Genomic DNA, 16,398 nt, shown 5'->3' with positions numbered 1-16,398 from the left:
ATTCACAGAGCTTATAGAAAACCTGTAATCACCCATAAAGGTTTGTGTATTTGATGTCATATCTAATACTGATAAAATGTTCTGTATTTTCAGGATGTACATAATTATATGAATTTTGAGGATTTGTCTCGATTCAGCTACAGAGGTTTCATTAAAAGTTATGCAAATTAAATCACTGATACAAATCTTGTCCATATTTTGAAGCATTTTGTTTATCAACAGGAGTCCAAATGTCACTTCATTGTGCTTGATTACAGCTGCAAAACTTTTTTTTTTAAAAACACATGCACAAATAATCATATCAATTTCATCAATCTTCCAAACTAGCTTAATGATGATATCATCATGTGGATGGAGGTGCTACGAAGCATCAGCTGTGAGGGACTTGTGTTAATAATGAGTGTTGTGTTGAACTGAGCCACACAGAGCTGTGCACATGCACACTCACTAAATAATCAATCAAATGTGTTCTCAATATTCCCTCAAAGTTACACATCCAACATAAATCTTTTTAAACCAATACCAAAAAACCTCAACACTTTTTAATGTCTTAAAACTTAACAGTCATGATCTTCATCAACTGGTGTGTTGAAACACCGTGTGAACGTTGCCACGGTGATCCCGACACGAAAATATCTTGCACATGCACACTAGAAGTTGATGTATTAGAAGCTGTGGGTGTATGGATAAAACTAAATGTCAAACTAAAACAAGCCACCTCTGGATATCAAAACATTTAATGCATTTCAAAGATAACAACTGTGACTAAATGTGGCATTTTTTCTGTATCCTGACAGGATCTTTATAAAACCAGAAACATACTGGATTTTCTCATTATCATAGGTAAGGAAAGCTTTTATTTGTTATTTGCTGTTATGTTATTTGGGTTTAAATGTTATATGCATAGTAGCACAAACAGACCAACACAAAAATCTACACAATGAAAGCCAAGAGTTTCCTGATTTATCCTATCACAGATCTGTGGCATTAAAATATTTGACTTACTTATTTTCAATTTAAATTTACCATTTTCAATTGTAATATCGTCAGTTAAAAGTGAAAATATCTGCTTATAAGTAATATATACTCTGCAAAAAATTGAAAACTGAATTTGAGGAGAAAATTACTCAATACTAGTGAAATTATCTCGCTGCATGGACAGATATTTTTACTTGATAAGACATCTTAGAATAAATTGGTTGCAATCTAGAACTAGGTTTAATAATCTCAGAATTCCTGATGGGAAGATCAAAGTAGTGAGAATCAGTAACTCAACCTCCTCCACAATGACTTTACAGGTGCTTCATTGGGATGTGCACTTAGCTCGTACTCCTTGTTCATGTATGACTGCTTTGCCAAACACAGCTCTAATAGAATTTTCAAGCTTTCTGTTAAAACCAGGGCTTTGAACCGGTTCAAGGAACGAAAACGAAAACCGGGAACTTTTTCTATTTCACATGGAACAGAAACGAAACCAGAAACTTCATTATTTTTTATGTTCCGGAACAGAAACGCTTATTAAAAATAATGGTAACTGGTTAATACTGGTTTTTATTTTGTTCCTCAAAGTTTCCGTAGCCAACAAATAAAAAAGTCATTCTTCTCCTGCGCAAGTTTCTATGACCCGCTGGGGTTCACTTCCTGTGTGACGTTCGCTGACTGAATGGAGAGAGCGGGAGGGTGGACTACTATCACGTCTCCACATCTTAAATAAGAGGTAAATATTGCAGTCTATCGTTATTCAAAAATGTCAATTTCAAACACGATATCAATACATTTGTCCACGTTAATGAGAGGGTCGCGAACATTAAATGACGTTAACCTCTGTTAGCCTATCAATGCACAGGGCCTGACTAGCCTTTGGTAACACACTAAACAAATTATCTTTTCATTTTTGGCACTTTTTCTGTTTGTGTAGATGGGAAGACATACTGAGAATCCAAATCGCCAACATTTGAAATAATAATTGTTTTGAATTATTTCTTGTCTTATTTAATGAAGGTTGTAATAGAATTAGCCTACATTTGGCTTAAGCTGGATGAGACAGAGACATAATTTTATAGCCATTTGTTAAACAGCTGACAGGGAACGTAATTAACCGTTCCGGGAACGAAATTTTTTTGTTCTAACCGGTTCGGGAACGTCTATTTAATGGTGGAACCCAAAACCGGAAACGTTAAAATTCCGTTTCTGTTCGGAACGAACCAACAGGAAAAAAATTCTGGTTCAAAGCCCTGGTTAAAACAATCATTCTGGACTTCATCACAAATGGAGACAAGACAGCCTACAGAGATGATCAGAGATGTGTCACAATGGTGGCATGACAATCTCTCTCTTAACATTAATAACACAAAGAAAATGAAAGTGGTATTCAGGAAACCCCTGAGTGGAGTACACACATCCATACACATTAACAGAGCTGCTGTGGAAAGAACTTCCACCTCGCTGATGGCCTCACCTAGTCCCTTCTCACAGAGATGTTCATAAGGTCTGCCAATCAGAGACCATTTCCTGTGGAACTGAAGAAATTTAGACTGAACCATAATACCCTCACCAGCTTCTGCCATTGTACCATAGACAGCATCCTGACTAGGTCCATCACTGTATGGTACAGCAGTTACTCCACCCATAACCTCAAATCTCTCCAAAGAGTGGTGAGAACAGCAGAACTCATCGTTAGTGAAGAATTACCAGCCATACAGGACATTTACCAGTCACCAGTGCCTGAGTAAAGCTCACAAAATCACCCCAGTCACCCAGCACACAGTCTATTTTCCAGATTGCTTTTGGACAGCAGCATAGTTGTTTTAATGCAATAAATCTTATGTGGTCCCTGCCTGCCAAGTAAGATCTCTCCATATCAGAGTGCAAATATCACCACTTGTATCAATAGCTATGGACTGGAAGACTTTTTAAAAATTCTTACTGATCTTTTAATCTCATTGAAAAAAAAAGTGTTTCAAAATATACTAGAACTTTTCTGTGGACTGAGAGAAAGAAAGACAAAGGAAAAAATCAGCCTGCTCCTATTGACCTCTTTTGTTTCCTGACCACCAGCCTGGGATCAGTGCTCAGTCATGTCAGCCCAGGACATTTTACCTTCATTTTTGATTGTGGATATTTACAATAAACCACCTACTCATGGATCCTCACCTTCCCCCAGAGTCTCTCGTTACAATCACATTGGTTAGTGTGCATGTAATATATCAGAGTTATGCACTGGGTTTCCCACGTCTGACTGTCTTCAAATAATTTCCCTAGCTTTTCTTGCCTCCTAGCTCCCCAAGTTATGTTTATAGTGTTTTAAGGATCATTCACTTATGATAAATCTTACAGATTTATTACACATCATTACTGCACTAAAACATGATACCTTTCAGACTTTCTAACACCTGCTTACCTTCAGATTTCCTCTGATGTGCTCATCATGCACCTCAGCAGTGGACGAGTCTGGTTTGAAGGTCACCTGTAAAAAAAAAAAACAAAAACAAAAAAAAGGGTAAGTTGTTTTATATCTAAATTTGAAACAGCAATATTACATTACCGGCATTTAGCAAACACTCTTGCCCAGGGTGACATGCAACATACCCAGAGCAGTCTGGGGAGCAACTGGGGGTTAGGTGCCTTGCTCAAAGGCACTTCAGCTATTCTTACCGATCCAGGTAATCGAACCGATGACCATTTGGTGCCAAAGCTGCTTCTCTAGCCATTCGACCATGGCTTCCCCCATTAGTTATTTTTACAGCGGTCTCAAAAGTAGCCGGTCACCGGCAGCAAATCGCCGGCTATGGCTTATTATGCCGCCGGCTATTGTCAGTCGAGTCACAAAATTTAATATTAAATATTTCTTACAGCAAAAAAAGTTGTGAACGTAAATTACATTCACTATGTCATGTATGTCCGTTGCCGTGTCAACTGTGTTTACATCCTCGACACGAGTGCAGCCATTACTGCCGCCTGTGTTGCCAGATTGCGCGTTTTCCCGCCCAATTTGGGCGGTTTTAAGTGCATTTTGGCGGGTTTTGAACATATTTTGGGCTGTAAAACGTCAGCAGTATCTGGCAACATATTTTTTTACTTAATACAAGAAATATATATATATATATATATATATATATATATATATATATATATATATATATATATATCCCTGCACACTTTGTGTGCATTATGTCTGGACATTTTACCATTTTGCACCCTGCTGTAAATTATTTGTACCCTGCTATTCTCCCAAACTTTGAAGCCCCTGTTTTTAGTTATTCCTTGTATGATGGAAACATTTTAATAGTGCTGCTTATGCACACTCAGACTACAACTGTCAGGAATGCAGGTGGCAAAGGGATGTAAAAGCTTAAAGAGACTTTATTCAGGCAATCAGGCAGACAAAAAGTCAATAATCAGGCAAGGCACAAACAGGACGTCAAAGGCAGTGTCAAGAGGTAAAGTCGAAAAATGCAAAACCAGAATAATCACCATGAGCCACTGCAAGACTTAATAAAATCAGACAGGATACACTGAGTGTTTACTCTACAAACCCAAACTCTGAACAGAGTCCTTAAGTAAGTGAGATGTGATTGTGGCTGTGATCAGGAACAGGTGTGTGTGATTAGAACTCAGGAGACTATGAATGGTGAGGTACATGATGGGTGTTGTAGTCCATGGTGGCCATGTCTGAAAGCCACTGTGAATGCTGGGAAGTGGAGTCTTGAGTGCTTGCTGGTGCAGACGTGACAATAAATGTGTAGCATGTTATAATGCAAACATTTCTGCATTATCAGGCTGAAATTACTATTCCTATAATTCCAATAATCCTTGTAAAAGAGAAGGATTGGTAAAGATATGAAATAAGAAAATGGAAAGGGAAAGTGAAATGAATGGAAACTGGGTTGGAATAGGTGGATAAAGGAGAGAAAGAGAACAGGATAACACAATGGACAAACTATGTATTGATGATATGGAGATAAAAGTTTTAAAACATCTGAATCAGATATAAAATGCAGATCTGGAATCAGTGCTGGAATCAGTGGGAAAACTATATGGGTTAAGTGAAAGCAAGTAAGGTAAATTAAGGAAACCAATTGGTGATGAAAGGTACTACTTTAGGCAGAAAGGTGACGGTTCTGGCTCCAAATTTTGCCGCCAACTGGGGCCCATCTGTGTGGAGTTTACACTTTCTCCCTGTGTCTGCATGGGCTTCCTCTGGGTGCTCCCATTTCCTCCCAAAGATATGCGGATTAGGTCAACTAGGTATTTTAAATTGCCCTAAAGGTACCCCCCAGAGGCTAGTTTGTGTATAGGTGTGAATGGTTGTTCATCTCTATTCATCTGGCTGTTCATTAACCTTGTGGGACAGAGGCCCAAGAAAGCTACCGCCTAAGCAGTGCGCCACTCCTCACATTACCGCTCGGATGGTGCTGAAGAGACAGCAACACTTCAGCACCACTGTTTTGGACCATCAAGAGCAGTGTAGCCAAGAGGCGGAACCAGCTAATCACACACAGCTGAAGCGGCTTATGCCAGAGGAGTATAAAGAGGTGCAGCCACAAACACAGGTTAATTGGGCTGTCTCAGAGCATGCTGACTCATGCCTCCGTCCTCTGCCTGCAGCTATAGAGCAATGGCAACTGGAACCCATGCAGCCCGTGCTTGGACAGTCCTGGCCTTCCCCCACCAGCGCCTGCTTCACTCCTTGCCCCCACACAGCCTCCTTTTTTCTCACTTCCGCTTCCCTTTTACAACCAATAAAAGAGTACCCGGGTTTTTCCACTATGCCTGGGCTGAGTGTCTGTGTTCGCCTGCCACAGATACGAGTGCTACATCTGTGACAGACTGGTGACCTGCCTAGGTTGTACCACGCCCCATACCCAGAAGTCAACTTCCAGTTTGCCACTCGACCCTGATGGATAAACGGTATAGATAATGGATGAATGTATTACTTTACCTACATACTGGATGGAGGTCTACTTTCAAATATCTCTCAAATCATTTGAATGTGTGTGTTTTGGGAGGTTTATGGTGTGAATGATAAATTCTGAATTCACTATTTTAATCAAATAATCTTTGAATTTAAGCTGCTGTTTTTCACTTATTTTAATTCATCTGCATTTTAAAATTGCCTTGATTTTTTTTTAAATTTCATAATTTTTATTAAGTGAACTTTACCAAGTTAATTTTTATTACTTTCACCCCTCATGCTGTATATTTCAGCAATGTTTTTCCAGAGTAATGGTTTACCTTGGCCCTGACAAGTTTCTTGGCAGTCTTGATCTTGGCCTCACAGAAAGCCCCACGGTACTTGGCACTCACATCAGTGCCGACAGTCAGGTATGCAGGCTCCTCTAGAGTCTGTGTGGAGAAATGGCAATAAAGAATATTAAAATAATACGACATTAAATGGCTATACTATGAGGAATCCACACACATCAAATAAATCAAATCAGTAACCCATATGATGTGCTTTGTGTTTATAAATGTGAGAAGTTAATACTAACAATCTGAATTTGGGGTATTCAATGGCTCCAATGAGTGTTATTTTATTTAGGCCAAAGTATCTTTCTGCCATCACATGCCGTGAGACTACACTGGTATTACATATCAAAGTAAAAATTGTGGTATCATGACAAGCCTAGAACGGAACAGCCAGCAACACATTGTCTTGAAAATATAGGTAAAATGTATATTTACTGATGGGGGGGGGGAGTTAAAAAAAAAAAACTGTTATAGCACCGACACGCTTTTAGCCACTGTTCTGAGAACAAATATTCATATCCACAAAAAAACACCAAACAGTGATTATAAATATATTATAAACCACAATTACAAATTGAGTCAGACATGATGAAGAATAACTGAACTATAGAAGCAGAATGCTCCTACGCCAGAAAAAGAAAAATGGATCAGTATTACATTATAATGTGAAAGGTTTAGTGTTACAACGAGGTTTTTCACATTTTAACAAAATATTTTCAGAGTATTACTACATACTAACTTATTACATTATAACGAGACGTTTCTTGGTATAACAATATACTATTTATCAGTGGCGGCTGGTCAATACAGGGCGTTGGGGCGCCGCCCCCCTTCCAATTATCCAGATGAGAAAGACATGATATTAAATTAATTAAACAAAAGTATTTATTAAGTCAAAATTGTTTATTCATCCTACTTCACCCTATATCCATCTAATTATTTTTAACCCATTTTTAAACTGCACTTATTTAAATTTTAAGTAAATACGTACACTTCCTGAAATGTCTGCCTGCCGAGGTGCCGGTCAAACGAGTGTGTATGTGGCTTCACAAACTCTTGGAGAACAGGTGACCTGAGGCTGCATTTTAATTGGCAGATTCAAGATTTGGCCTGGGGCACAGCAAAGTGCATCCCAGAGATGCCTTCTTTTATTAGCAGCCAATCAGAATTGTTTTTTCCCCCCCATGTGATTGAATGGTTTTCTATAGACCTTCACATCTACAGTCACTCACTGCTGCTGATTAGAGCGAAGCTTTCACAAGATGGCAAGTTCAAGTGGACCAGCAGAAAAAGAAAATTCTGTTATTTCTTTACAGAAACATCCTTTTACACAGTGTACACTGGAAGAAAAAAGAGAATAAAGGAGCTTGGACTGGACCAGTCCAGTTTAAACATCAAGAGGCAGGTGATCGAGGGTGGCCTTACACTCAAGGCTTCTTTTGCTCTTATGACAAACAGAGCTGGCTAACTGGATAGATGATGAAGAATGTGATAATGTAGATTTTGTAGATCATATTTAAATGGCATGCATTCTTTCATCCTACCTTTTTGGCTTCTTTAATATCACTTAACACAAACTAAATGAAAAATCTATGTCCGAGATGGGTGGTTTAGGCAAATGGATGTGCAGAAGAGTTTTATTATAAAAATAACAAAATCAGGCATACAGTCCAAAATGCCAGGTAGAAATCATAAACAGTGAACAAGCAATGGGTTGAGCAAGACACAAACAGACTATCCAAGGCACAGACAAAAGCAGAATCCAAAAGACCAGGAACAGGAAACCAGGAGAACAATACGAAAATAAGGCTCAGTAAATGAGTTACTAACAACACAATACTTTGCAACCTGAATGAATCTTTAGTGTCTTTATATAAGTGCACTGATTGTTCCATAATCCAATGCAGGTGAGTGTCATTAGCGGCACGTGCTGTTCAGAGCATGTGTGGGAGTCAGATAGTTGCATGTGCTGTTCAGAGTGTGCATAAGCGAAAGTCTGTTGCGTGCACCGATGCACACGGGTGTGATAGAAAACCCTTCCCCCCAAAAAAAGGCAGGAAGACGTGGCACTGAATTCTCAGGTCAGGTGGGGGCTTGGGCTCGGGCTCTGGACAGGACCTGGGCTCTGGACTGGACATGGGCTCGAGCATGGGCTTGGGCTCTGGACAGCACTTGGACTTAGTATAGGACTTGGACTCTTGGATTGGACATGGATTCTGGAGTGGACATGGGCTCGAGCATGGGTTCGGGCTCTGGACAGAACTTGGGCTTAGGATAAGACTTGGGCTCTGGACTGGACATGAACATGGGTTCTGGGCAGGACCTGGATTCTGGACTGGACATGGGCTTGAGCATGGGCTCGGGCTCTGAACAGGACTTGGGCTCTAGATAAGACTTAGGCATGGGCTCTGGACTGGATATTGGCTTGAGCTCTGGACATGATTTGGCCTTTAGACAAGGCATGGATGAGGGCTTGAGTTCTGGACTGGACATGGGCTCGGGCTCTAGACAGAATTTGGGCTTTAGGCAGGGCATGAACATGGGCTCCGGACAGGACATGGGCTCGGGTTCTGGGCTCGTCATGGACTTGGGCTTGGGACTGGGCATTGGCTCTGTCTGAGCACCACTCTTGTCCTTGTTGAGGCCGGGTGGCAGGATGACGACATCTTTAAAGCCAGGTGGCGGGACAACAAGCTTTTCTTCACTGAAATCTGGGGCACAGGCCACCCCCTTGGCTTCTGGCACTGGCTCAGGAACTAGCAATGGGGCAGAGGCTGCCCTGTCGGCTACTGGTGCCGGTTCTGGAACTGGCTGTGGCACTGGCTTGGGTGCTTGCTCTTACTCTGGCTCAGGCGCTAGCACTGGTTCTGTTGCTGGCTCGGGCGCTGGCTCTGGTGCTGGTTCTTGCTCTGGCTGAGGAACTGCTTCTGGAACTGAGGCTTCTGGAAGGGGCTCTGGAGTGACAACCTCCTCCACTGCCACTGTGTCAGCCACTGGAAGCAGCTCTGAAGCAACAGCATCCTCCGCTGCTGCATCAGCCACTGGAAGGAAATGTGAAACAACAGCCTCCTCTGCTGCTGCTGCTGCGTTGGCCTCAAACATCATAGCCGCCTACCCCCCCAAAAAAAAAAAAAATTAAATGGGGATTCTCCTTCTCTAGAGTCTCAAATAGGCACCAGAATAGGACATGAAAAGACTTGGAGTTAGAGGCAAGGGTGTTCCACTCTGACTAGGTATTCGGCCCATCAGTGTGCTCATCCCGTGAGCCAGGGGATCATGCAGCTGACCCAGACTGGCTCTGGAGGCTTGGGCTCCTCCAGTTCAGCATTAAAAAACAAAAAAACAAACAAAAAAAAAAACCCACACTGCAAAGTGAACCCCTTTGGGTGATATTCCACTCCATCATATGGTGCCGGGGTGTTTATCCAAAGTTGCTGCTGGAAAAATACAGCCAAGGGTTAGGGCACAGAAACCCAGTCATGGCATTGAGGAGCATACCAGTTATCTTCTGCTACATCCATGTTGTGGCAAAGTATTCTGTCAGAGATGGGTGGTGAAGGCTATGTGAAGAAGAGTTTTATAAAAATAACAAAATCAGGCATACAGTCCAAAACACCGGGCAGAAATCATAAACAGTGAACAAGAAATGGGTTGAGTGAGGCACAATCAGACTATCCAAGGCACAGACAAAAGCAGAGTCCAAAAGACTAGTATCAAGAAACCAGGAAAACAATACGGAAACAAGGCTCAGTAAGGAGTTACTAACAACTCAATACTTTGCAACCTGAATGAGCCTTCAGCGTCCTTACATAAGCATGCTGATTGCACTTTAATCAATGCAGGTGTGTCATTAGTGGTGTGCACTGTTCAGAGCATGTGAGAGTCAGATAATTATGTGTGCTATCCAGAGCGCATGCAAGAGAAAGTCTGTTGCACGCGCCAATGCGCACGGGTGTGAAACTAAAACTAGCTCTTAATTCCTCAGAAATAAAAACCAAACTAAAACTACTTACACTCCTAAACCTAGACTGAAATGAAAAACCAAATTGGAAGACTCAATAACAAAAACTAATGAAATTTTCAAAACTACAATAACGCTGCCCCAATACTGCGCCCCACATATTTTTCATTATATAGAAGCTGCGAACAAAGAGCGCCAAGACTGCCCTATGGGAACAAGTTATAGCTTATAGCTGCCCTGTTGCAAACGAATGGAGTGTGGCACAGTCATGCACGTGCAGCAGGAGTGAGCAGTAACTTCTGAGACTCAATATGCCATGTGATGTCACACGGTCAACATCAAGACCTGGAGTCATGTGGGACCACTAATGAAAACAGCTGCCGAGAACTTTCCTCCTGAAAAATCTCCTATTTTGTATATACATTTGATAGATTAAGCCCAGGTTTTACATTATAATTGTCTGCAAAGCTTAGCAGAACAAGAATGAATACACTTAGGTGTTCATGTTTTATGTCCTTTATGGCATCTACCTCAAAGAGAGCAGTTAAGCAATGAATAAAATACATGGTAGTGGGGGTGTAGTTGAGCGTCGGCTGGTACTGAAACCCAGGACTTGAGGAATAAACGCTGCCATGGAGTCCAAACCAGCCAGGGAGCTCCTCCAGGCACTCACCAATGACCTCTAATGCTAGCACCAAGAACTTGTCGCGCTTTCCATTGAGCAGAGGCAGTGCTTCTAGGCCCTGTTCAAGGCCCGGGCAAAGGACTGGCAGGTGATGCAGAACTTGGCCCAGTCAGCGGGTACTCCAGCAATCAACGTTCCTGTTCAACTGGTCAAGATGGGGCCACAGGATGATGCAGAAACCTTCCTCAAGCTGTTCGAGCATGCTGGTGGCTCGGCAGCTCTCAGCCACCAGCATGCTGGAGTACCTGGACCTGAAGCAGACTATATTGCAACAGGTCGGCTGCAGCGCAGCAGAACATCACCAGCATTTCTGTGCACTGGCCTACAGCGAAGTTGGCTGCCTGTTTGCTTTCACACAACAGCCCCGGGATGCCTGCCAATGGTGGCTGCTAGCAGGCGAGTGTGTTGTGGAGGAGGATGTTGATTGCGTGACACTGGAGCAGTTGGTCACCCAACTGCTGAGCGAGACCTCAACATGGATCCAGCACCACTGTGTGACATTGCTGGAGGAGGCAGTCCGGCTGGTAGAGGACCACTAGACGGTGTTTCCAGGAGCAAGCACTTCTGCAGCTTCTCTTCCTCTCTCTTGCTCCCTCTCCTTCCTCAGCCCCATGGAGACGTGGGCCAATTCCTCCGACACCCGCTCCCCACACTCGTGTCCGTCCTTGTGTCTCCTCACCCCTTCTCCTGTGTCTGTGCTGCTGCTAACCCCCCCGCAGGTGGACCCATCCATGCCCTTCAAAATTAGAAGCAGGTCCGGGCAGGTCTGTCGGTGCAGCAGGAAGGCTGGGATTTTCAAGAATCAGCACTTCTGCAAAGAGGCAATGATTCTGATTCGCATTCTGATGCACCATGGGCTTGCCCTGATCAAGCAGGAACATCATACATCTGAGTATTCAAGGAGGTATACATCTGGCTTTGGTGGATTCTGGCCTCCATGCATCAAAGCCTGATTCAATGCAGGACACTAGGAAATGTATGACTGGTGAAGATGAAGTATGTACATGAGAATGTTTACAAATACCCGCTAATGCCTAACACTATTCATTTCTGGGAAGAACATCATAGCGTGGAGGTGGTGGTTAGCCTGAGCCTCATCCATCCACTTATTCTGGAGATACATTGGCCAGGGTTTGAAGCATTAATAAAACAGTAGTGGATGGGTCCTGCACATCCCGGGGGGAATCTCACAGCAACATTGGCTGTAAAAGCAATCCCAGGGCTGTTTGCGTCAGCTCTGCGTCATGATGATCTGGAGAGTGAGGAGGGCCCTGTCCCTCCTCTCTCTTTGGGAAATCCTTCCGGAGATTTCCCGCTAGAGCAGACATGAGACAAGACTCTGAGGCATGATTTTGACGAAGTGAGAGTAATCAATGGCCAAAACCTCCAGCCTAACATTGCACTTTTCTTCCCATGTTTTTTCTATTATTAAGGATCAGTTATACTGAGTGATGCAGGACACTCAGACTAAAGAAGAGACGACACAGTTGTTGGTCCCAAAGAGCCGTAGGGACCTTTTATTCCATGCGGCTCATCATAATCCAATGGCTGGGCAGGATAAGACACTAAATCGTCTCATGGCCCACTTCTATTGGCCAGAAATTCATGCCAATATACACAGGTGGCGTGCTGCTTGTTGCAAATGCCAGCTGTTAAATCCTGTGACTACCCCAAGAGCATCATTGCACCCATTACCATTAATCGAGATCACCTTTGAAAGAACTGGCATGGATCTTGAGCCATTAGATCGATCTGCACGAGGGTATCACTTTTTATTAGTCAGTCATAGTGGATTATGCAAGGTGATACCCAGAAGCAGTGTCTCTTCACAACATCTCTGCACGTAGTGTTGCAGAAACATTCTTTTGTGTTATCTGCTAACCTGGGGATTCTGAAAGAAATCCTGACTGATCAAGGCCCTACTTTCAGGTCACATACACTGTGCAAACTGTCAGTTTATTGGGGATTCATACCAGTATTTACCATCTGCAAATGGATGGGCTGGTCAAATTATTTAATCAAAACACTTAAGAACATGATTCTTAAGTTTGTTCACAGGGACATCAAAAACTGGGATAAGTGGCTTGCCCCTCTGTTGTCTTAAGTGTGCGAGGTCAGACAAGCCTTCACTGAGTTTTCCCCATTTGAATTGCTGTACGGGCCCACACCCTGTACCATCTTTGATGTCATTAAAGAAAACTGGCAGGAGAGACCTTCTCAAAGCAAAAATGAAATTCAGTAAAACTCCGTGCACTGAGGTCACATAACCCAGGAGAATTTGCTGCAGGCACAAGAACACCGCTAAGAGAATTTGCACCAGGAGATAAAGTGCTCATTTTACTGCCCATGTCAAGCTCAAAATTAGTCACCAAGTGGCAAGAACCCTTTGAGGTCACATGGCGAACTGGGGAAGTCAACTATGAGGTCAGGCACACAGAGGTGACATGTCAAATTTACCACCTCAATCTCCTGAAACCGTGGAGAGAGGAGGTTCCTATGGCTCTGGCAATGGTATTTCCAGAGAGAGCGAAGCTGGGACTGGAGTCCAAAAAGCGTGGCCCAATTCACCCCGGTCCCCTGTGGAGACCACTTCTCATCGTCCCAGAGAGCACAGGTTATCAGATTGCAGGAGTTGTTCTGCGATGTGTTCTCACCTCTCCCTGGTTGCACTAATGTCCCCCACCTCCTGGACCAGCCCAGGGCCCAGAAGGCACCTTCCACGACACTCTCCCTCTCCAGGGCCCCTCAACAAGCCTATACCCACCACACCCAAGCAACTTTCCTTGACCCCGGCCTGGAAACTGTGGCTAGCTGGTTGCGCTGTCCACTCACCTTCCAGCTCTCATCTCCAAAGTGCCCCTGTATGGGTGGAAGGCCTGCCAATGGAGGTCCTCCATAACTCCAGCAGTACCATCACCCTGGCTCAGCCCTTGATCCTGCCTGTGGTTGCAGGGTACAGCGGTACTATCAAGGTTACCTGCATGCATGGGGATGCACGAAAGATGGCCACTGCCCACATCAAGATCGTGTGTGTGTGTGTGTGTGTGTGTGTGTGTGTGTGCGTGCATGCATGCAGGTGACATGCAAACAGACCTTCGGGTGGGAACAGAAGCAGGTACACATAATAGAAGAGGAGGACCAACAACTGGGGCAGCACCTCCCCCACACCTACATCCTGGTCTGCCAGGGCCTTCTCTACCAGCATACAGAGCGCTGGGACCAAGAAGTGGACCTGCTAGTAGTTTCCAGCTTCAAGGTGGATGCCATAATGCACCTGGCCCGCTCCAATCCTCTAGGGGGCCATTTGGCAGGCCAGAATACCTTAGAGAAAAATCAAGGCTCACTTCATCTGGCCAGGGTGAACACTGAGATCAGGAAGTTCTGCCAGCGGTATCCCCAGTGCCAGCAGCCCACCCTGCACTACCCTGCTCCTGCCACTACCCATCATCAGTATTCCCTTTGAAAATGTGGGCATGGATCTGATGGGTACCCTCACAAAGTCTGCCCAGGGTCACGAGTATATCCTCATCATTGTGGACTTCGCCACCCGTTACCCTGAGGTGATGCCCCTCCAAAAGGCCACCTCAAAGAACATCACCCAGGAGCTGATTCTACTGTTCTCCCATGTGGGGGTCCCCAAAGACCTCCTCACTGACCAAGATACACCGTGTCTCCAAACTCATGGCCGACACGTCCCGGTAGTTGCAGGTGAAGCAGCTCCACACCTGTGTGCATCACTCCCAAACAGATGGGCTGGTGGAAAGGTTTAACCAGACCCTGAAGCAGATGCTGAGGCATGTTATGGACGAGAGCAGCCAAACTGGGACCTCCTCCCATACATCCTGTTTGCAGTTCGGGAGACTCCACAGGCATCAAGGGGCTTCATGCCCTTCTAACTCCTGTTCAGGAAAAGGCCCCGGGGCCTCTTGGAGGTCACTAAGGAGGCCTGGGAGGAGCAGTCATTTCCCTTTCGCACCACCATCAAGCATGTAAGAGAGATGCAAGAGTACATGGATAGCGTGGTTCCCATTGTGTGCCAGTATCTGCTCTTAGCCCAGGCCAAACAAAGCTGTTTCTACAACAGGGCGGCCCAGACCTAAGAGTTCCAGGTTGGCAACTGCGTCCTCCTCTTGGGCCCCACCACTGACTGCAAGGTTTCTGGCACGCTGACAGGTCCCCTAGTAGTTGAGCACATGGGTCCAGTAAACTATGGCCTGCAACAGCCAGCTAAGCACAAAGACACCCAGATCTATCACATTAATTATTAAAATTATGTATTGAACCACTACCACCACTCTCAGCACACATTCTCTCCTCCTCAGACCCACCCAGGTGTACCTCGGTCCACCTTGGAGAAGACCTCTCTGGCCTCCAGCGACAAGAGCTGGGAGAACTACTGGACCATCTTTGTAGCAGAACCAGGGTGGACCCATTTGATCCAGCATGACATCAAATTGTGAAAGAGTGGTTCAGGGAGCATGAGGAATCATTTGCATATTACATGAATTGGACACCACAAAGTCCTGAACTCAACCCCACTGAAAGTCTTTGGGATGTGCTGGAAAAGACTCTCCCATCAATAAAAGATCTTGACAAAAATTTCATACAACTCTGGATGGAAATAATTGTTGTGACATTAAATAAGGTTGTCAAAACAATGCCACAACAAACCCATGCCATAATCAAAGCTAAAAGGCAGTCCAATTAAATATTAGTGTGTGACTTTTTTGGCCAGGCAGTATATTTAATGACAGTACTATGGTAATTATTGGTGATATTTCTCTTCGTTCTTCTAAATTTATATAATAAATATCCAAATACTGCTTTTTATACACAAGTCAAAAATTCTCAGACATTTTTGTAAACATAAATTTGGTATGTCTTGATTCTGACTTGTGCTGCCTACCCAATGGCATATTTGGTGAATTTTTTGTCTTTTAGTCTTTCTGTCCACTGATCCATTTGGTGATGGAATCACAGGCTGTCCCACCCATTCAATTCAATTTTATTTGTATAGTGTCTTTCACATTGGATGTTGTCATGAAGCAGCTTTACAGAAATATATAAATAACAGATATAAATTTTAAATACACGAATTAATAAATTTAGCCCTAATGAGCAAGACTGAGGTGACAGTGGCAATGAAAAACTCCCTGAAATAACATGAGGATGAAACCATGAGGCGAACCAGACTCAAAAGGGAACACATTATCTGGGTGATAATGGGCAAAGTGATTATAATTAACCGAGTTGGATAACTGTGTCCTATATAGTCAAATAGTATAATTAAGAAATTCATTATAGTTAACACAAAGTCTATTTTGTTGAGGTTATCAAATGTTCATTGATGGAGACTTGAGTGCAGAACTGTTCATGGTAACTGCAGTTCTCAAGTTACCATGGCGATGGTAGTCCTCAGCCATTGTAGCAAAACTATCAATTACCAATGAGAAAAGCAAATGAGATCATCATCATCATCATCATCATCATCTCTTCCCACTTA

The 16,398-nt window shown here is 43.6% G+C and overlaps 1 protein-coding gene across 7 annotated transcripts in view; it reads right to left on the bottom strand.

Annotated features, from left to right (window-relative positions):
• Window positions 1-16,398, bottom strand: part of arid4b (AT-rich interaction domain 4B) — a 201,151-nt gene that overhangs the window by 131,196 nt on the left and 53,557 nt on the right. For all 7 annotated transcript variants that reach the window (XM_060925500.1, XM_060925499.1, XM_060925501.1 and 4 more), the window contains 2 exons: window positions 6,235-6,345; window positions 3,401-3,466 (listed from right to left, as the gene is read on the bottom strand). In XM_060925500.1, the coding sequence (XP_060781483.1) occupies window positions 3,401-3,466; window positions 6,235-6,345 (177 nt within the window). The remainder of the gene's footprint in view (window positions 1-3,400; window positions 3,467-6,234; window positions 6,346-16,398) is intronic.

Source organism: Neoarius graeffei, chromosome 7 (assembly GCF_027579695.1).
Source record: "Neoarius graeffei isolate fNeoGra1 chromosome 7, fNeoGra1.pri, whole genome shotgun sequence".
Lineage (NCBI taxonomy): Eukaryota > Metazoa > Chordata > Actinopteri > Siluriformes > Ariidae > Neoarius > Neoarius graeffei.
Note: the sequence above shows the minus strand (reverse complement) of the source record. Positions and strands in the feature narration are given on the sequence as shown.